The 12,527-nt window shown below is 36.0% G+C and overlaps 1 protein-coding gene across 5 annotated transcripts in view; it reads right to left on the reverse strand.

Moving 5' to 3' along the window:
* Positions 1-568: 568 nt before the first annotated feature.
* Positions 569-12,527, reverse strand: part of LOC129526385 (histone-lysine N-methyltransferase 2C-like) — a 61,527-nt gene continuing 49,568 nt past the window's right edge. For 3 of the 5 annotated variants that reach the window (XM_055360451.2, XM_055360450.2, XM_055360452.2), the window contains 3 exons: positions 12,061-12,232; positions 10,090-10,204; positions 572-2,058 (listed from right to left, as the gene is read on the reverse strand). In XM_055360451.2, the coding sequence (XP_055216426.1) occupies positions 2,038-2,058; positions 10,090-10,204; positions 12,061-12,232 (308 nt within the window). In that variant the 3' untranslated portion in view covers positions 572-2,037. Of the gene's footprint in view, positions 2,059-10,089; positions 10,205-12,060; positions 12,233-12,527 lie in introns of all 5 variants that reach the window. The other 2 variants (XR_010130441.1, XM_055360449.2) reach the window with 2 other exon arrangements.

Consider the following 12,527-nt stretch of genomic DNA (forward strand, 5'->3'; position numbering starts at 1 on the left):
TAACAGGAATACATATGAAGCATATCTTTAAAGAATGTAAATATATCAACCAAAAGTAAATTTGAGATTCAAATTTCCATTGCTAAAGTCTTTTCAGAGTCAGAACGACATAATTATTATATAACTGTTCAAAACAAAACAAAAACTTACTGGAAAGGAGAACAACTGGTTTGAGAAGAAAAACTTTTCATGGTAGAGCAGAAATAACTGTCAAGGAAAATACTTAGAAAAAGGCATATATAAAGAGTGGCCTAGTTTTACTGCACACGTCTTTGCCATGCAGAAACAGCTAAATCCCATCTGACAACTACTTTCCCTTTCGTGTACCTTGTCTTTAGAGAATAAAATATATCTGGGTTTGATATAGAGGAGACTAATTTTCACATTAAAAAATGATTTTCTTAAAAGCCTGGCCTTACAGTTTAAAAATTATACGATTAAAATCAAGATATTATTCCTATAAAAAGCCAAACTTTAATCCATTTAAATCATGAAACTTAAAACTTAACTTGAAGCAATTTCAATCATGAAACTTAAAACTCCAAATTACTATTGTGAATTAACACTTCTCCACTATTTATCTTGCAATTTTAAAAAACACTTCAGAAAGTAGCAAATTTGTAAAACAATAAATAATTCATACCTATAGTATCCTCATTTTGCCATGCAGTTTTATTTAAATCTCACTTAAAAAGAAATGGAACTCATTCTTAAAGGGTAGAATGTACATGATGTAAAGCACACACAGGAAGATTTATCTTTACTTACTGAAAATCAATAGTACAATTCTAAGATTTTTTCCATGAAACTATTGAAATAAGTCCTACTTGAAAAAAGAAATCCCACAAGAGTTAGCAATTAATAAAAACACCAAAATGAGAAATTCCCCAGCATGGAAAATTCCTGTCATAAGTGTTGATGTTTATCCAGTTAAAAATATATACAATGAATAATATCAATAAATAAATGTATTAGAAGGAAATAATAGATGTTAGTTATGTATACCCAAAACTATATGTATTTTAGGCTCTATATTTACTGCGGCACAGAACTAAAAGAATTTTTAAAGTTCCTTCTATTAGAAACTATTATCAATAGGTTGAATCTTTATGGCCCAACTGAGTTGAAATTCCAAATAAGATCCCTTCAAATTTAATAAATGGCATTCTTCATTAACAGCTTTTAAAAAATAATGGCTGAAACACATAATCAACATTACACTGAAGTTCTATCTGAAGACAGAAAAAGTTGCCATCCACACCAAAACTACACATATACCTTCTGATTTTATAGAATTGTTCCAATGTCTTTTCTGTCAACATCATTAAAATCACCCTACCTGTTTGGACCGAGGTCTACCAGGAGAAAATGTTCTCTTAGTAATAGCTGGTTTACCCATGCCAATTTTTGGAGTGACTGAGATGTAAGTTGTTGGCATGATGTTTCCAGCAGAGGAACTAAGAGCTGAAGTGTAATTATGCAGCATGTCATGTGAAGGCAAGTCTGAAGAAGGTGTTGGGGAGGAAGACACATCTGCCTTGCTTATGTCTGCTGATGATGAAAATGATGACTCTGTCTCAGATGATAACTTTATAGATTTGCCTCCTTGGTATGAAACATCTTTCAAACAACCCTCAATTTTAGGAGTCATTTCAGAGTCCATCAATCCAGTAGAAAGTTCAGAATTTTCTTTCTGTTCCTTTTCTCCTTGTAGCCTTTCTATAACCAACTGTTCCTCAGGACATAATGAAGTGCTTTCCTCATGTGGGGACACTAAGGTTTCTAGTGGAAGAGTGACAGATTCAATGACTAATTTTGGAGGCCTTGATTCTTCTTTGGATACCACTGTTTTAGGTTCCTCTAACAACTGCAGTTGCTCTTGCTTCACAGTGATCTGGTGTGTAACGACTTCAATGTTTTCTGTCACTTCCATTTTATCTTCAATTTGATCTTCACCACAAATATGCTTCACTTCAGAAGACATTTTCATTTCTTCACTATCAACCTCATTAGAAATCTGTTTTTCCAATTCGGTATTCACTGTATGTTGGGATGATACTACAAAATTCAGAACATTTGTTATGGTAATGTACAAACAAATTTTAAATTTTCTAACTATAGATATATAAACCATTTGGCTACACTAGAACTTAAATCAGAAGGTATTCATCAAAGCAGACAATTATTAAGTGAACGAAAGCCAAAGTATACAAGGATTTATGGATTAGAATTAGCCACACACCAGAAAACCTAATGAAAACATGTTTTACAACTTAAGTACTTCCAAATGGATTGAAAATTACACAGGAAAAGTTCTCATACTCATTTTTTAGTTAAGAAAATGAGGATCAATCATGTTATGTGAGGTACCTAAGTTAAAAAGTAAAGACTGATCTAGAATGTGTAGGCATTTTCTAATAGTAGATACCCAGATGTAACAAAGTTACTATAGACTCAAAAGCACAGACAGAAAAGATTTGCTAACCACCAATATTTATTTTGCTTAACCATACCTGCCAACCTAGCCAAAATATTCTTTGGATATAATCCTTGCTCCTCATCATTGTCTATAAATTAAAAGACTAATCTCAGGAAATCTATAAACTTAGATATCAGAAACATAGTCACTGGTAAATTTTAAATCAGGATACCAGTATGTTAAACCTTTAACTCAATCTCATCAAGGTAATTTTTAAGTTATAGTAAAAAGACACTGCTAGCCTCATTTACCAATCAGTGACTAAAATTTATCTATTTATCTATGTTCTTTTTTTTTTGAAACAGGATCTCAATCTCACTCTGTGACCCAAGCTGGAGTGCAGTAGCACAAACATGGCTCACTGCAGCCTCAACCTCCTGGGCTCAAGTGGTCCTCCCACCTCAGCTTCCCAAACTGCTGGGACTGCAGGCATGTGTCACCATGCCCAGATTCTTTTTTTATTTTTGTAGAGACAGGGTCTCACTATATTGCCCAGGCCTATACATGTTCTGATACCAAACTGAAATCTCATCTTCTTTCCCACTTTATTGAAAGACTACAGGTAAGGATAAAAGAAAACTAACAAATAACAGATCTGATGGTACAAAATATTTTTAATCATGACCTCCCCCCTCCAAAACAAAAAAAAACTTTCAAGAGAAACTAACCTACTTTAGATCCATTGTCAATTCTTTTCCAGAATCTCTTAACTAAAAGATTTAGTTACTGTAATGTATATACATACAGCAATTGCAAAAATGTCTTTGGGATAAAGACATTATCTTATAACTCAAACAAATCAGACAATATGAACATACTGCTTACCAGCAATGAGAAGACTATCTGTGTCCTCTATACCCTCAGTGTAGGGAAAGGCTTTCTGAATATGACTCAAAAATCCAGAAGCAAAAGAAGATTAATAAATCTAACTCCATAAAAAAGAAACTTTTTCATGGCAAAAAAATAATAAAAACAAAGTCAAAAGACACATAATACAGCCTGGATAACATGGTGAGACCCTGTCTCTACAAAAGTAAAAAATTAGCTGGGCTTCATGGTACACATAACTCCTAGCTAACTCAGGAGGCTGAGGCAGGAAGATTGCTTGAGCCCAGGTCAAGGCTACAGTGAACTATGACCATACCACTGTACTATGGCCGGGGTGACAGGGTGAGACACTGTCTCACACAAATAAGCAAAAAAAAAAAAAAAAAAAAACAAGAACAAATAAGCTAGCAGAAAGTATCTGCATCATGTAACACATATAAAGGCTTACATCCCTCACTTATAAAGAACTCTTAAATTTAGGGAAAAATGCCAAAATCTTCAATAACAGGCAAAACACATGAATAGACAATTCATGAGAAGAAATAAAAACTGACCCTTAAACACATGAAAAAACGATCAACTTCACTCTTAGGATAAACAAAAATTAGAACTACATTGATACACTACTTTTCATCCAGAAGACAGACAAACATTCAAAAGCTGAACAAGTCATCCTGTTAGCAAAGACGCAGGAAAAGTTCTCTCACACCTCTCTGGTGGCAATGCAAAGTACCATAAGCCCCAAAAAAGGGAATTTGACAGTATCTCACAAACCTACATATGTGTACACTCCTGAGGCAATAATCCTAGGAATTTACCCTACAGATTTGTCCCTGAGAATTCAAAAACACACATGCACAAAGCCAGGGAGTGTAAAATCATTTATAATGCAAAATATCATAAACTACTGAAATACCAAAGCACAGGCCACTGGTTGAGTAACCCATAGCACAGATACACAATGGAGTGCTATGCAGCTGTTTAAAAGGAGAATGAGATCTCTTGAACTTGCCTAACTTGCCTGGAAGTGATTTCCAGATTTTATTACACGAAAAAAGCAACATGCAAAAGAACATATACAACATGCTACCTTCACTGAAAGAGCAATATATCCTCTTATTCTTAGATGAAAAATAACAGGAGGTTTAAAACAGAAAACAGTGAAGTTAGTTACTTCCAAGAGGCTGGGGAAAATGCGGTATAAGTAATAAACAAGAGACTGTGACAATTCTGAGTAAAACTTCATATAGTTTTGAGTTTTGAAAGTATACTAATACCTTCTATATTTAAAAAATTAAATCACTAAGAAAAGAAAGGGGAACAAAATCTATTACTGAGAGCAAACTGAAGCAGACTTGCTTTTTAGATTGAGCAACAGAATAAATGTGCTGTTCTACAACCTAGAATTTTTATTGTAGAAGAACAGACATGCAAGAATGAAAAGGCAAAGAACTCAATGGAGAAAGATAAGAACTGGAGGTGCTGGTATAAATTCATTATTTCTAAGTTATGTATATGTATATGAATATTTATGTGTATATACATAACATGTAGGGGTGTTCAATCTTTTGGCTTTCCTGGACCACATTGAAAGAAGAATCGTCTTGGGCCACACACAAGATACACTAATATTAATGATAGCTGATGAGCTACACACACACACACACCCACACCCACACCCACACCCCCCCAAAAAAGAAACACCTCATAATGTTTTAAGAAATGTTATGAATTTCTGTTGGGCCACATTCAAAGCCATCCTGGACCACATGTAGCCTGCCGGCCATGGGTTGGACAAACTTCTGTAAGTGTATACACATGCATGTATTTCCTGACACCACCTGCTGAAAGGGTGAAGAAGCAAACACCCTCCAGTAGCAATGAGCACACCCAGCACCCATTCCCCACTAAAGGAATCTGGGTTACTTATTTAACAATGGACTTATTCCAGGACTGGGGCACGGGAGGTATAAGATGAGCTTGTAACATCTTGTTACACCAAAAAGTATGAAGTGTTCAAATAAGCAGTCAGGGCAGAACACCAGTGCCAGCTTGAAGGAGCAACTGACAGCAAGTATGGGACTATTTGAGCCAAAAAATAATTAGGTAATGAGTTGTAAATGATTGAAGATAATAGGAGTTCATAAGCCAATATTAATAGTAAGCAAGTTTAACATGTGAAAGAAGTGTTCTTGCTTACAAAAGAAAGCAGAGGGCTAACTGGTAAATGTGGTGGGAGTGCTAGAGCTGGAAATGCATCATTTGCAACCAAAAGAAAGCATGTTAAAATGGCATCATCAGGCAGTAAGTTTGTTGTTGTTGTTGCTGTTGTTGTTGTTGCTGTTTTGTGAGACAGAGTCTATCTCTGTCACCCAGGCTGGAGTGTAGTAGCATGAGTTCGACTCACTGCAACCTCTGCCTCCCTGGTTCAAGCGATTCTCCTGTCTCAGCATCCTGAGTAGCTGGGATTACATGGCACCCACTACCATGCCTGGCTAATTTTTGTATTTTTAGTACAGACAGGGTTTCACCATGTTGGCCAGGTTGATCTTGAACTCCTGACCTCAACTGATCCACCAACTTCAGCCTCCCAAAGTGCTGGGATTACAGGTGTGAGCCACCACACCCGGGCTAGGGAGTAAGTTTTTCAAATCTAGAAGGAAATTCTGAGGAAAAGCAAGATATTTGCATGGTCTTAAAATATCCTCACATACTGCTTTATTAGATACAAAGGAGTGGGGAATAGAAATTGGGCAACAGCCTGACCACATGATTCTCATGAGGGAAAGTGGAATAATGTGTGCTTCCAGCTGTGATACCCTGAGGATGGATCAGCACTTTGCAGTATTCTGGCCAATAATGCATGCCTCTCATCTAATTATAAGGGGTTATCGAAAACAACATGGGGAAATTTCTGTTTGAAAAAAGAAAAAAGAAGTATATCGAGAAGAACTCTATTCTTCAAAAATACCAATGACAAAAACTAAATCCTAGAATCTACTTGGAGGAAGGGGTAGGCTATGAAGGACATAAGATCAAATGACATAACTGGAATATGGCTAGTACATTAGATAAACATACGACATTGATGTAAGTTTAGGAAGTTGATAGCAGGATTGTGATTTTTTTAAGAATATTCCTACTATTAAGAAATACATACTGAAATGGTGGTAAAAAGGCACAAAGTATGTAATTAACCCTCAAATAGTAGGGGGTTGGGGGAATAAAGACACACACACAGACACACACAGATACACACACACACACACACACACAGAGAAAGCGAGAGAGGGCATGCCCAATGATAATGAAATGCTAACAACTGATAAATCTAAGTAAATGGGATATGCGTATTATTTTCATTTTTTCCAACTTTTAGTTTTAACTTATTTTCAAGTAAAAACTTTCTAAAAATGCATAACATACCAACGAGCAGACATTCTTGAGATAAAAATAGGAAAAAGAAACCCATCTGACAATGACTGTTTTACAATAAAGATCCTGAAAAGGTCACCCCCACTCCAGCTCACCAGGGAGCAGCCCCAAACTAGACTGACAGCCCTGTGGGGGCACACTGATTTGCCCCAACATCTCCAGCCTTCACTACAGTGATGTTCGCACACAGTAAACACTCAAATGTTAAATGCAAACAAATGAGCAAATTATGACTCAAGACTACAGAGAGAACTACAGAAGAATTCAACAGCAGAGAAAGATGATCATTCTTCAAATGGTTCAAAGGACAAACCTTTCAATCCATGAAAAACTCTATGGTAACTGTTTCTGTACTTACTTTGTGTTCGGCATTGTGCTGTGCACTCTATAGATACCACTTCATTAAATCCAACATCCCTGTGAGGTAAGTACCGTTAACCTTCTATACACTGACTTAGGGAAGTTCAACAGGTAGCCAAAGATCATCAATTTAGTAACTGAAAAAACTGCAGTTTGACTCCACAGCATAAGCTTTGAACCACCACACTATAGTGCCTTCAAAGAGCAGAATAAAAAGATTAAGTATCCAATAGTATTCCCAGAAATTATGTAATTCTGTCACTCTCAAAAGAGAATAGCAGATTACAAAGAGCAAATCGAAAAGAAGCACACCAAAGGGGAGACAGAACAAGCTGAGAAAGACACCCAGAATTCTCTACCAGTTCTCAAGACAATGAAAACTATAATAAAGAAGATTAAGAGCAAGAGACAAAAATTATCCAGTAGTTATTAGATATTATTAGAGAGTGTAAAGAAGGTAATTTTTAAGTAAATATATATTTTTAAAAAGGTGCTTGGGTGGGGGGTGGGGGCGGGGATGGGGATTCACACATCTCCCAAAGCTTTCAGGAAGAAAAAAAGGATTATGATTAAATTTTTTCAAGTTAAGATTTTTCTCGTGACAGCATAAACTGAAAAAACTGAAGAAAATGTTTTCAGAGTATAAAAAAGAAAAATTTGTAATATGAAACATTATACTGTGCCAAGTTCTTATAGCCTAAAAGGAACAGTCTCTTTCCGACATGTAGGGTTTCAAAAAATTTATAATTATTTTTAAAGGATCACAACCAAGACTCCGAAAGATTGAGGGTAAAGTTGGAATTAACAGAGGCAATATATTTTTGCAAGAAAATTGTGACAAGGTTTACAATCTAGGTTAATCGAATCAGAGAAAAGGGGAATAAAAACTTCATTTTCAGTGGGGAATGGGAGAAAATTTATATCTTTAATATTTATAATCATTTACATTCACAAAATGAGATTCTGAATTATAAATCATTGCAGGAAGTAAAAGAAGAGAAAAATAGAAAGAAATTATAATAAAAATTTTGCCTCAAAACAGCCAAGCATTTCAATTACAACCATCAATCCAAACAGTTACCTCTATTAAGCTTTCAAAAGATACATTTTTATAACACAAAAGAATCCAAAATAAGATGTGAAAAGATAACCATTCAACTGTTAAACTAACACCCTACGTGGCCATAGTGTCAGGCAAAGCAAAATACCTGCCCTTCCTGATCCCTCAACAAAAAACACATTACATAGAATAAAGAACAATTTTATACTGGTAAAAAGCACAATATATTAACACTGTTGCTAAATAACAGCCACAAGTTATTTGTTTAAAAATATGATAAATTGATAGGAACAATTAATAGTGGTCAGTTGTAACTTGTTGAATCAACAAGTCAAAAAATAAGGTAAAAGGACTTCATCTAACTAAATGAAATTAATAAACACAAATGCTACACCTTTAAAAAGTCAATACTTCAAGTATCAAAACATTTATTTTAAAAAACCTACCTTAGTTAAATTCTCTGATTAAATGAAATGAAAGCATAAATTAACATACTTCAGCACAACTTAAAAAAACATAAAGTTATTAGCTAAGGTATATACATACATAAAGTTACAAATACAATAAACTTGGCTTCAGCCAAAGCTATAGCCTAAGGTAAACTTATAGTCTTAAATGTCCTTTTTTCCTTAGGAAAGAAAATGAATTACAGATTCAACTTCATATTAAAAGTAAAAAGGCAAGTAGAGGAACTGAGTGAAGATAAGAGTGTAAATATACAAATCAGTGAAACAGCAGAGTTTTTCCTTTCCAATGATAAGTCATTCAGCAAGAGAAGGAATCTGAACTACCTGAGGAAGCAGGCCAGAGTTCATCACAATCCTTCAGCCCTCAGGCCCCACTTCCCAGGTAGCCACAGCTGAGCACAGTTACCCAGCAGCTCTTTTTCCCCCTAGGAGAGAAAGCCCCTCCCCTCAACCCCCACCACTCAGGCAGATGCCTAGTAGAACTTGCTGAAGACCACAGCAGAACCTGGTAATACTGCTTGCAGTTCTAGGTGCCAAATCTCACTGGCGAGGACAGGGTGCAGGTACAGAATCTCTCTGCGTCTGCTCCCACCTCCTCCCCACCCCAGGGACCTGGGGTTCTGGTCACATCACCCTGCTTTCCCAGGCCCTCCACCTCCTCCCTAGAAAAAGCAATTCCGAGAAGGGCAATGACAATGCTGTGCCTTCCACTCCCGCACACGGGCCATCACGCCCTCTCCAGCTCCAGGGAAAACCCGCTCCAGGCCCATGCAGCACCTGAGGGTCATCTCCATCCCTCAACCTCGCTACACCAGCAGCCCAGGAAGACTAAGCTTAAAAGCTAAACCGCACCTTGGATTCCAAGGGCTATCTCCACTACCCCACTGCCCCCAACCCGGCTCTGAACACCTCACCCTGAAGGGGCAGAAGCCAAGTGAGGTAGGAAGTTAGTTAATGAGTTCATTGGCATTTTTTATAATAGCTCAAAATTTTAAAGGACCCAAATGTTCACCAACAGGTGATTCAATACACAAATTGTGGTATCTCCAGCACTCAGTAATACAAAAGAATCACTACTGATCTGTGCAGCAATAGGGATGAATTTCAAAATAATTACACCGAGTTAAAGAAGCCAGACCAAAAACGAGTATATACTATATGAAGCTTTTATTAAAAATTCTAGGAAGTGAATACTAATCTATAGTGAAAAAGCAGACTAGGAAGACAGAGGGTTTGGGTTTGAACAGCCACAAAGCAAGCCAAGAGGCACCAGGAAACTTTGACAGTGATGACTATGTTCATTATCTTGAAGAGTGTACAGTTTACTGTATGTCAGTTATATGTCAATAAAGCTGCTTTTAAAAAGGTGATGGTAATGTATAGATTTGAATAGATATCCGATTTGTCTGTTTTCCATATAAAACATACAGAGGATTTAAAAAAGTAAATAAACAACTTACTTTGCATTTCCAGCCATTGGTTGGTACAGATTTCATAATTCGTTGAAGACAAAAAGTATGATACCCTTTGTCACACGTGTCACACACTAGCATCTTGCTATCTTCTCCCGATTGTCTAAAAAGTAAGATAGCATTAATGATGGCTTATCTTTAAACTTATGTTTTGCAACATAAGTAATCATGAAAATCATCAGTCCTGGGAACTGCACAGTTCATAAATACCTCAGTATCTGTTTTGTCTCTGCAGATAGTAACAGAGGTAACCCTGCTATAAGGACTGTCTCCTAAATGGTGATCTTTACTCAATGCTCACCTGTGGTTAACTTACTCTAGCCATTTTAGGATTCCTGCAAAGGAGGAAGGGTTGAGGCAAGATGAATAGCCTCTGATCTTTACTTTTAAAATATAATTTTTGAGAGGAAGGCACTATAACTGCTAGGTGCTACTATGTGGAAAGAACAAATCTTGGCACAGCAAATTGAAAAGACTGTCATATAACGTAAAGAGGATCAAATTTGGCATCAGATCTCTATTTGTATTCAGGCTGCTGTTTTCCAGCTGTGTCACTAAACAACTTAAGACTAAAGCTTCTCTGAGTTTCAGGTATAAAACGGGAATAATAAACATTACTGTGATAATTAAATGTAATGCAGTTTCAAGTGCTTAGCATGTCTATTAAGCAATTAAACGCTGAATAATTATTTCAAAAGATGAACCTTGTCATAATTATTAAGAATTATAATTGAAAACCTAAAACCTTTCTTTAAACACTCTTCTGCCCCCAAAGATTGGGCCCCTGTCCTACAGCGTTATCTCTGTTGAGACTTTTGACTATAATCACTTTCAGATACTATGATTTTAAATTCAAGAGGAGGGGAAGAGAAAAAACGGGGAAAGCAAGAAGAGCTGAGAGAGGAATCTCTGAATGAAATCTGGGGGATAAACAGAAGTCAACAGGAAGATGGGTCAGTTGGCCTCCAATTATTATTCAGTTCAACCTCTCCATAAACAGTCACATGTTTTATCTCTTCAGCTACATGGAAAGATCTTGGAGGACAAGTACTCTTCCTTCAAGTTCTTTTAATCCTTCCCAAGAAACTGAGTGCAGATACAAGGTATCGAATAAATGTTTACTGAATATTTTATCTAATTTTTACCAAAATACGAAGGTACATATTCCTATTTATGTCACGTAACTCTAAGATATTGACGCTTATTTCTTATAAAACTAAATAATAAAAACAGACTGATCATGGCAGTTCGGCATAATTCTTGCTGGTTACAACAAAAATTCTCAGCCTGCAAATGAAGATGCTGGTAACATCCCCAAATTATCATGCTCATTAGAATCATGGGGGTGCAAGTGGAAATCACAGAAAAGACTGGAGAAATGACCAAGAGACGAAATACAATAGGAAAAGATAACCCCCTTACAAATTTTTAAATGCCACATATTTCATTTTCGAATTATGCTGACCAGGATCTACTCAAGGTGGCTTTTAGAGAGATGCAGATGTACATTAAAATAATAGTAGAAATTGTCCTTCCTGGAATGGAAATTCAAACACATGACTGACGTTTTGGCTCAACTCTAATTCTTCTACGTCTGTAGTAACAGGTTTAAATCCTATCACATCCCCTCCCCGGTGCCCCTGAAGACAAGCTACTTTATTCTTCTCATGCTTGTTTTAAATTGTTAATATCGCTTATTTTTTAAACTGTTGGTAAATTTAAATTAGCTCTTTAGACGACCAGAGCAATTTAAATGATTAAAATCAGTTTTGTTTATAGACTTCTTTCAAAATAATATAAACGTTAATATCCAGTAACTTTTTAAGTATGATGAAGTCACTCTGAATGAATACAGCCAAAATATGAACAACCTCTATCATATAACACAAACCTTTAGCGCCTAGTAATAGAGTCCCTCTTAAACCCAATACACAGCTTTGAATTGAAATGAAAACTTACTTGCAGTTATGGCACACTTTGCACTCAGGACATTGCCAACCTGCACGTTTTAATGGAGTAACCGCTATATCCAGGCACATTCCATGATAGTGCTGACCACAAGTAATACAAAAGAACTGATCTAAGAGGTCTCCCGGGCTGTCGCACACTGCACAGTTTGCATCTTCCTTCGCTATAATTAACAGTAAAACAATGAAATTGTTGTATAAGAATTTAAATTTTTTCTGACTATACAGTAAAATCATTTGAAAGGATTTGCATCATGAACCTTTCAGACATTCGAAGTTATTCACCTTGAATTGTCATCTAATCAGAAAGAGGTATCAATAAAAACACTGTATTTAATCTAAATGTAACCACATTAAATTTAATCGTATAGTTTTGCAATTATTTGTGGCTATATCTACTTGAGACCATAAGCAGGTCTTCTTTAATTTTCTATTCCTAATGCCAGTGATAATGCTGGA

The sequence above is a fragment of the Gorilla gorilla genome, chromosome 14 (genome assembly GCF_029281585.2).
Source record: "Gorilla gorilla gorilla isolate KB3781 chromosome 14, NHGRI_mGorGor1-v2.1_pri, whole genome shotgun sequence".
Taxonomy (NCBI): domain Eukaryota; kingdom Metazoa; phylum Chordata; class Mammalia; order Primates; family Hominidae; genus Gorilla; species Gorilla gorilla.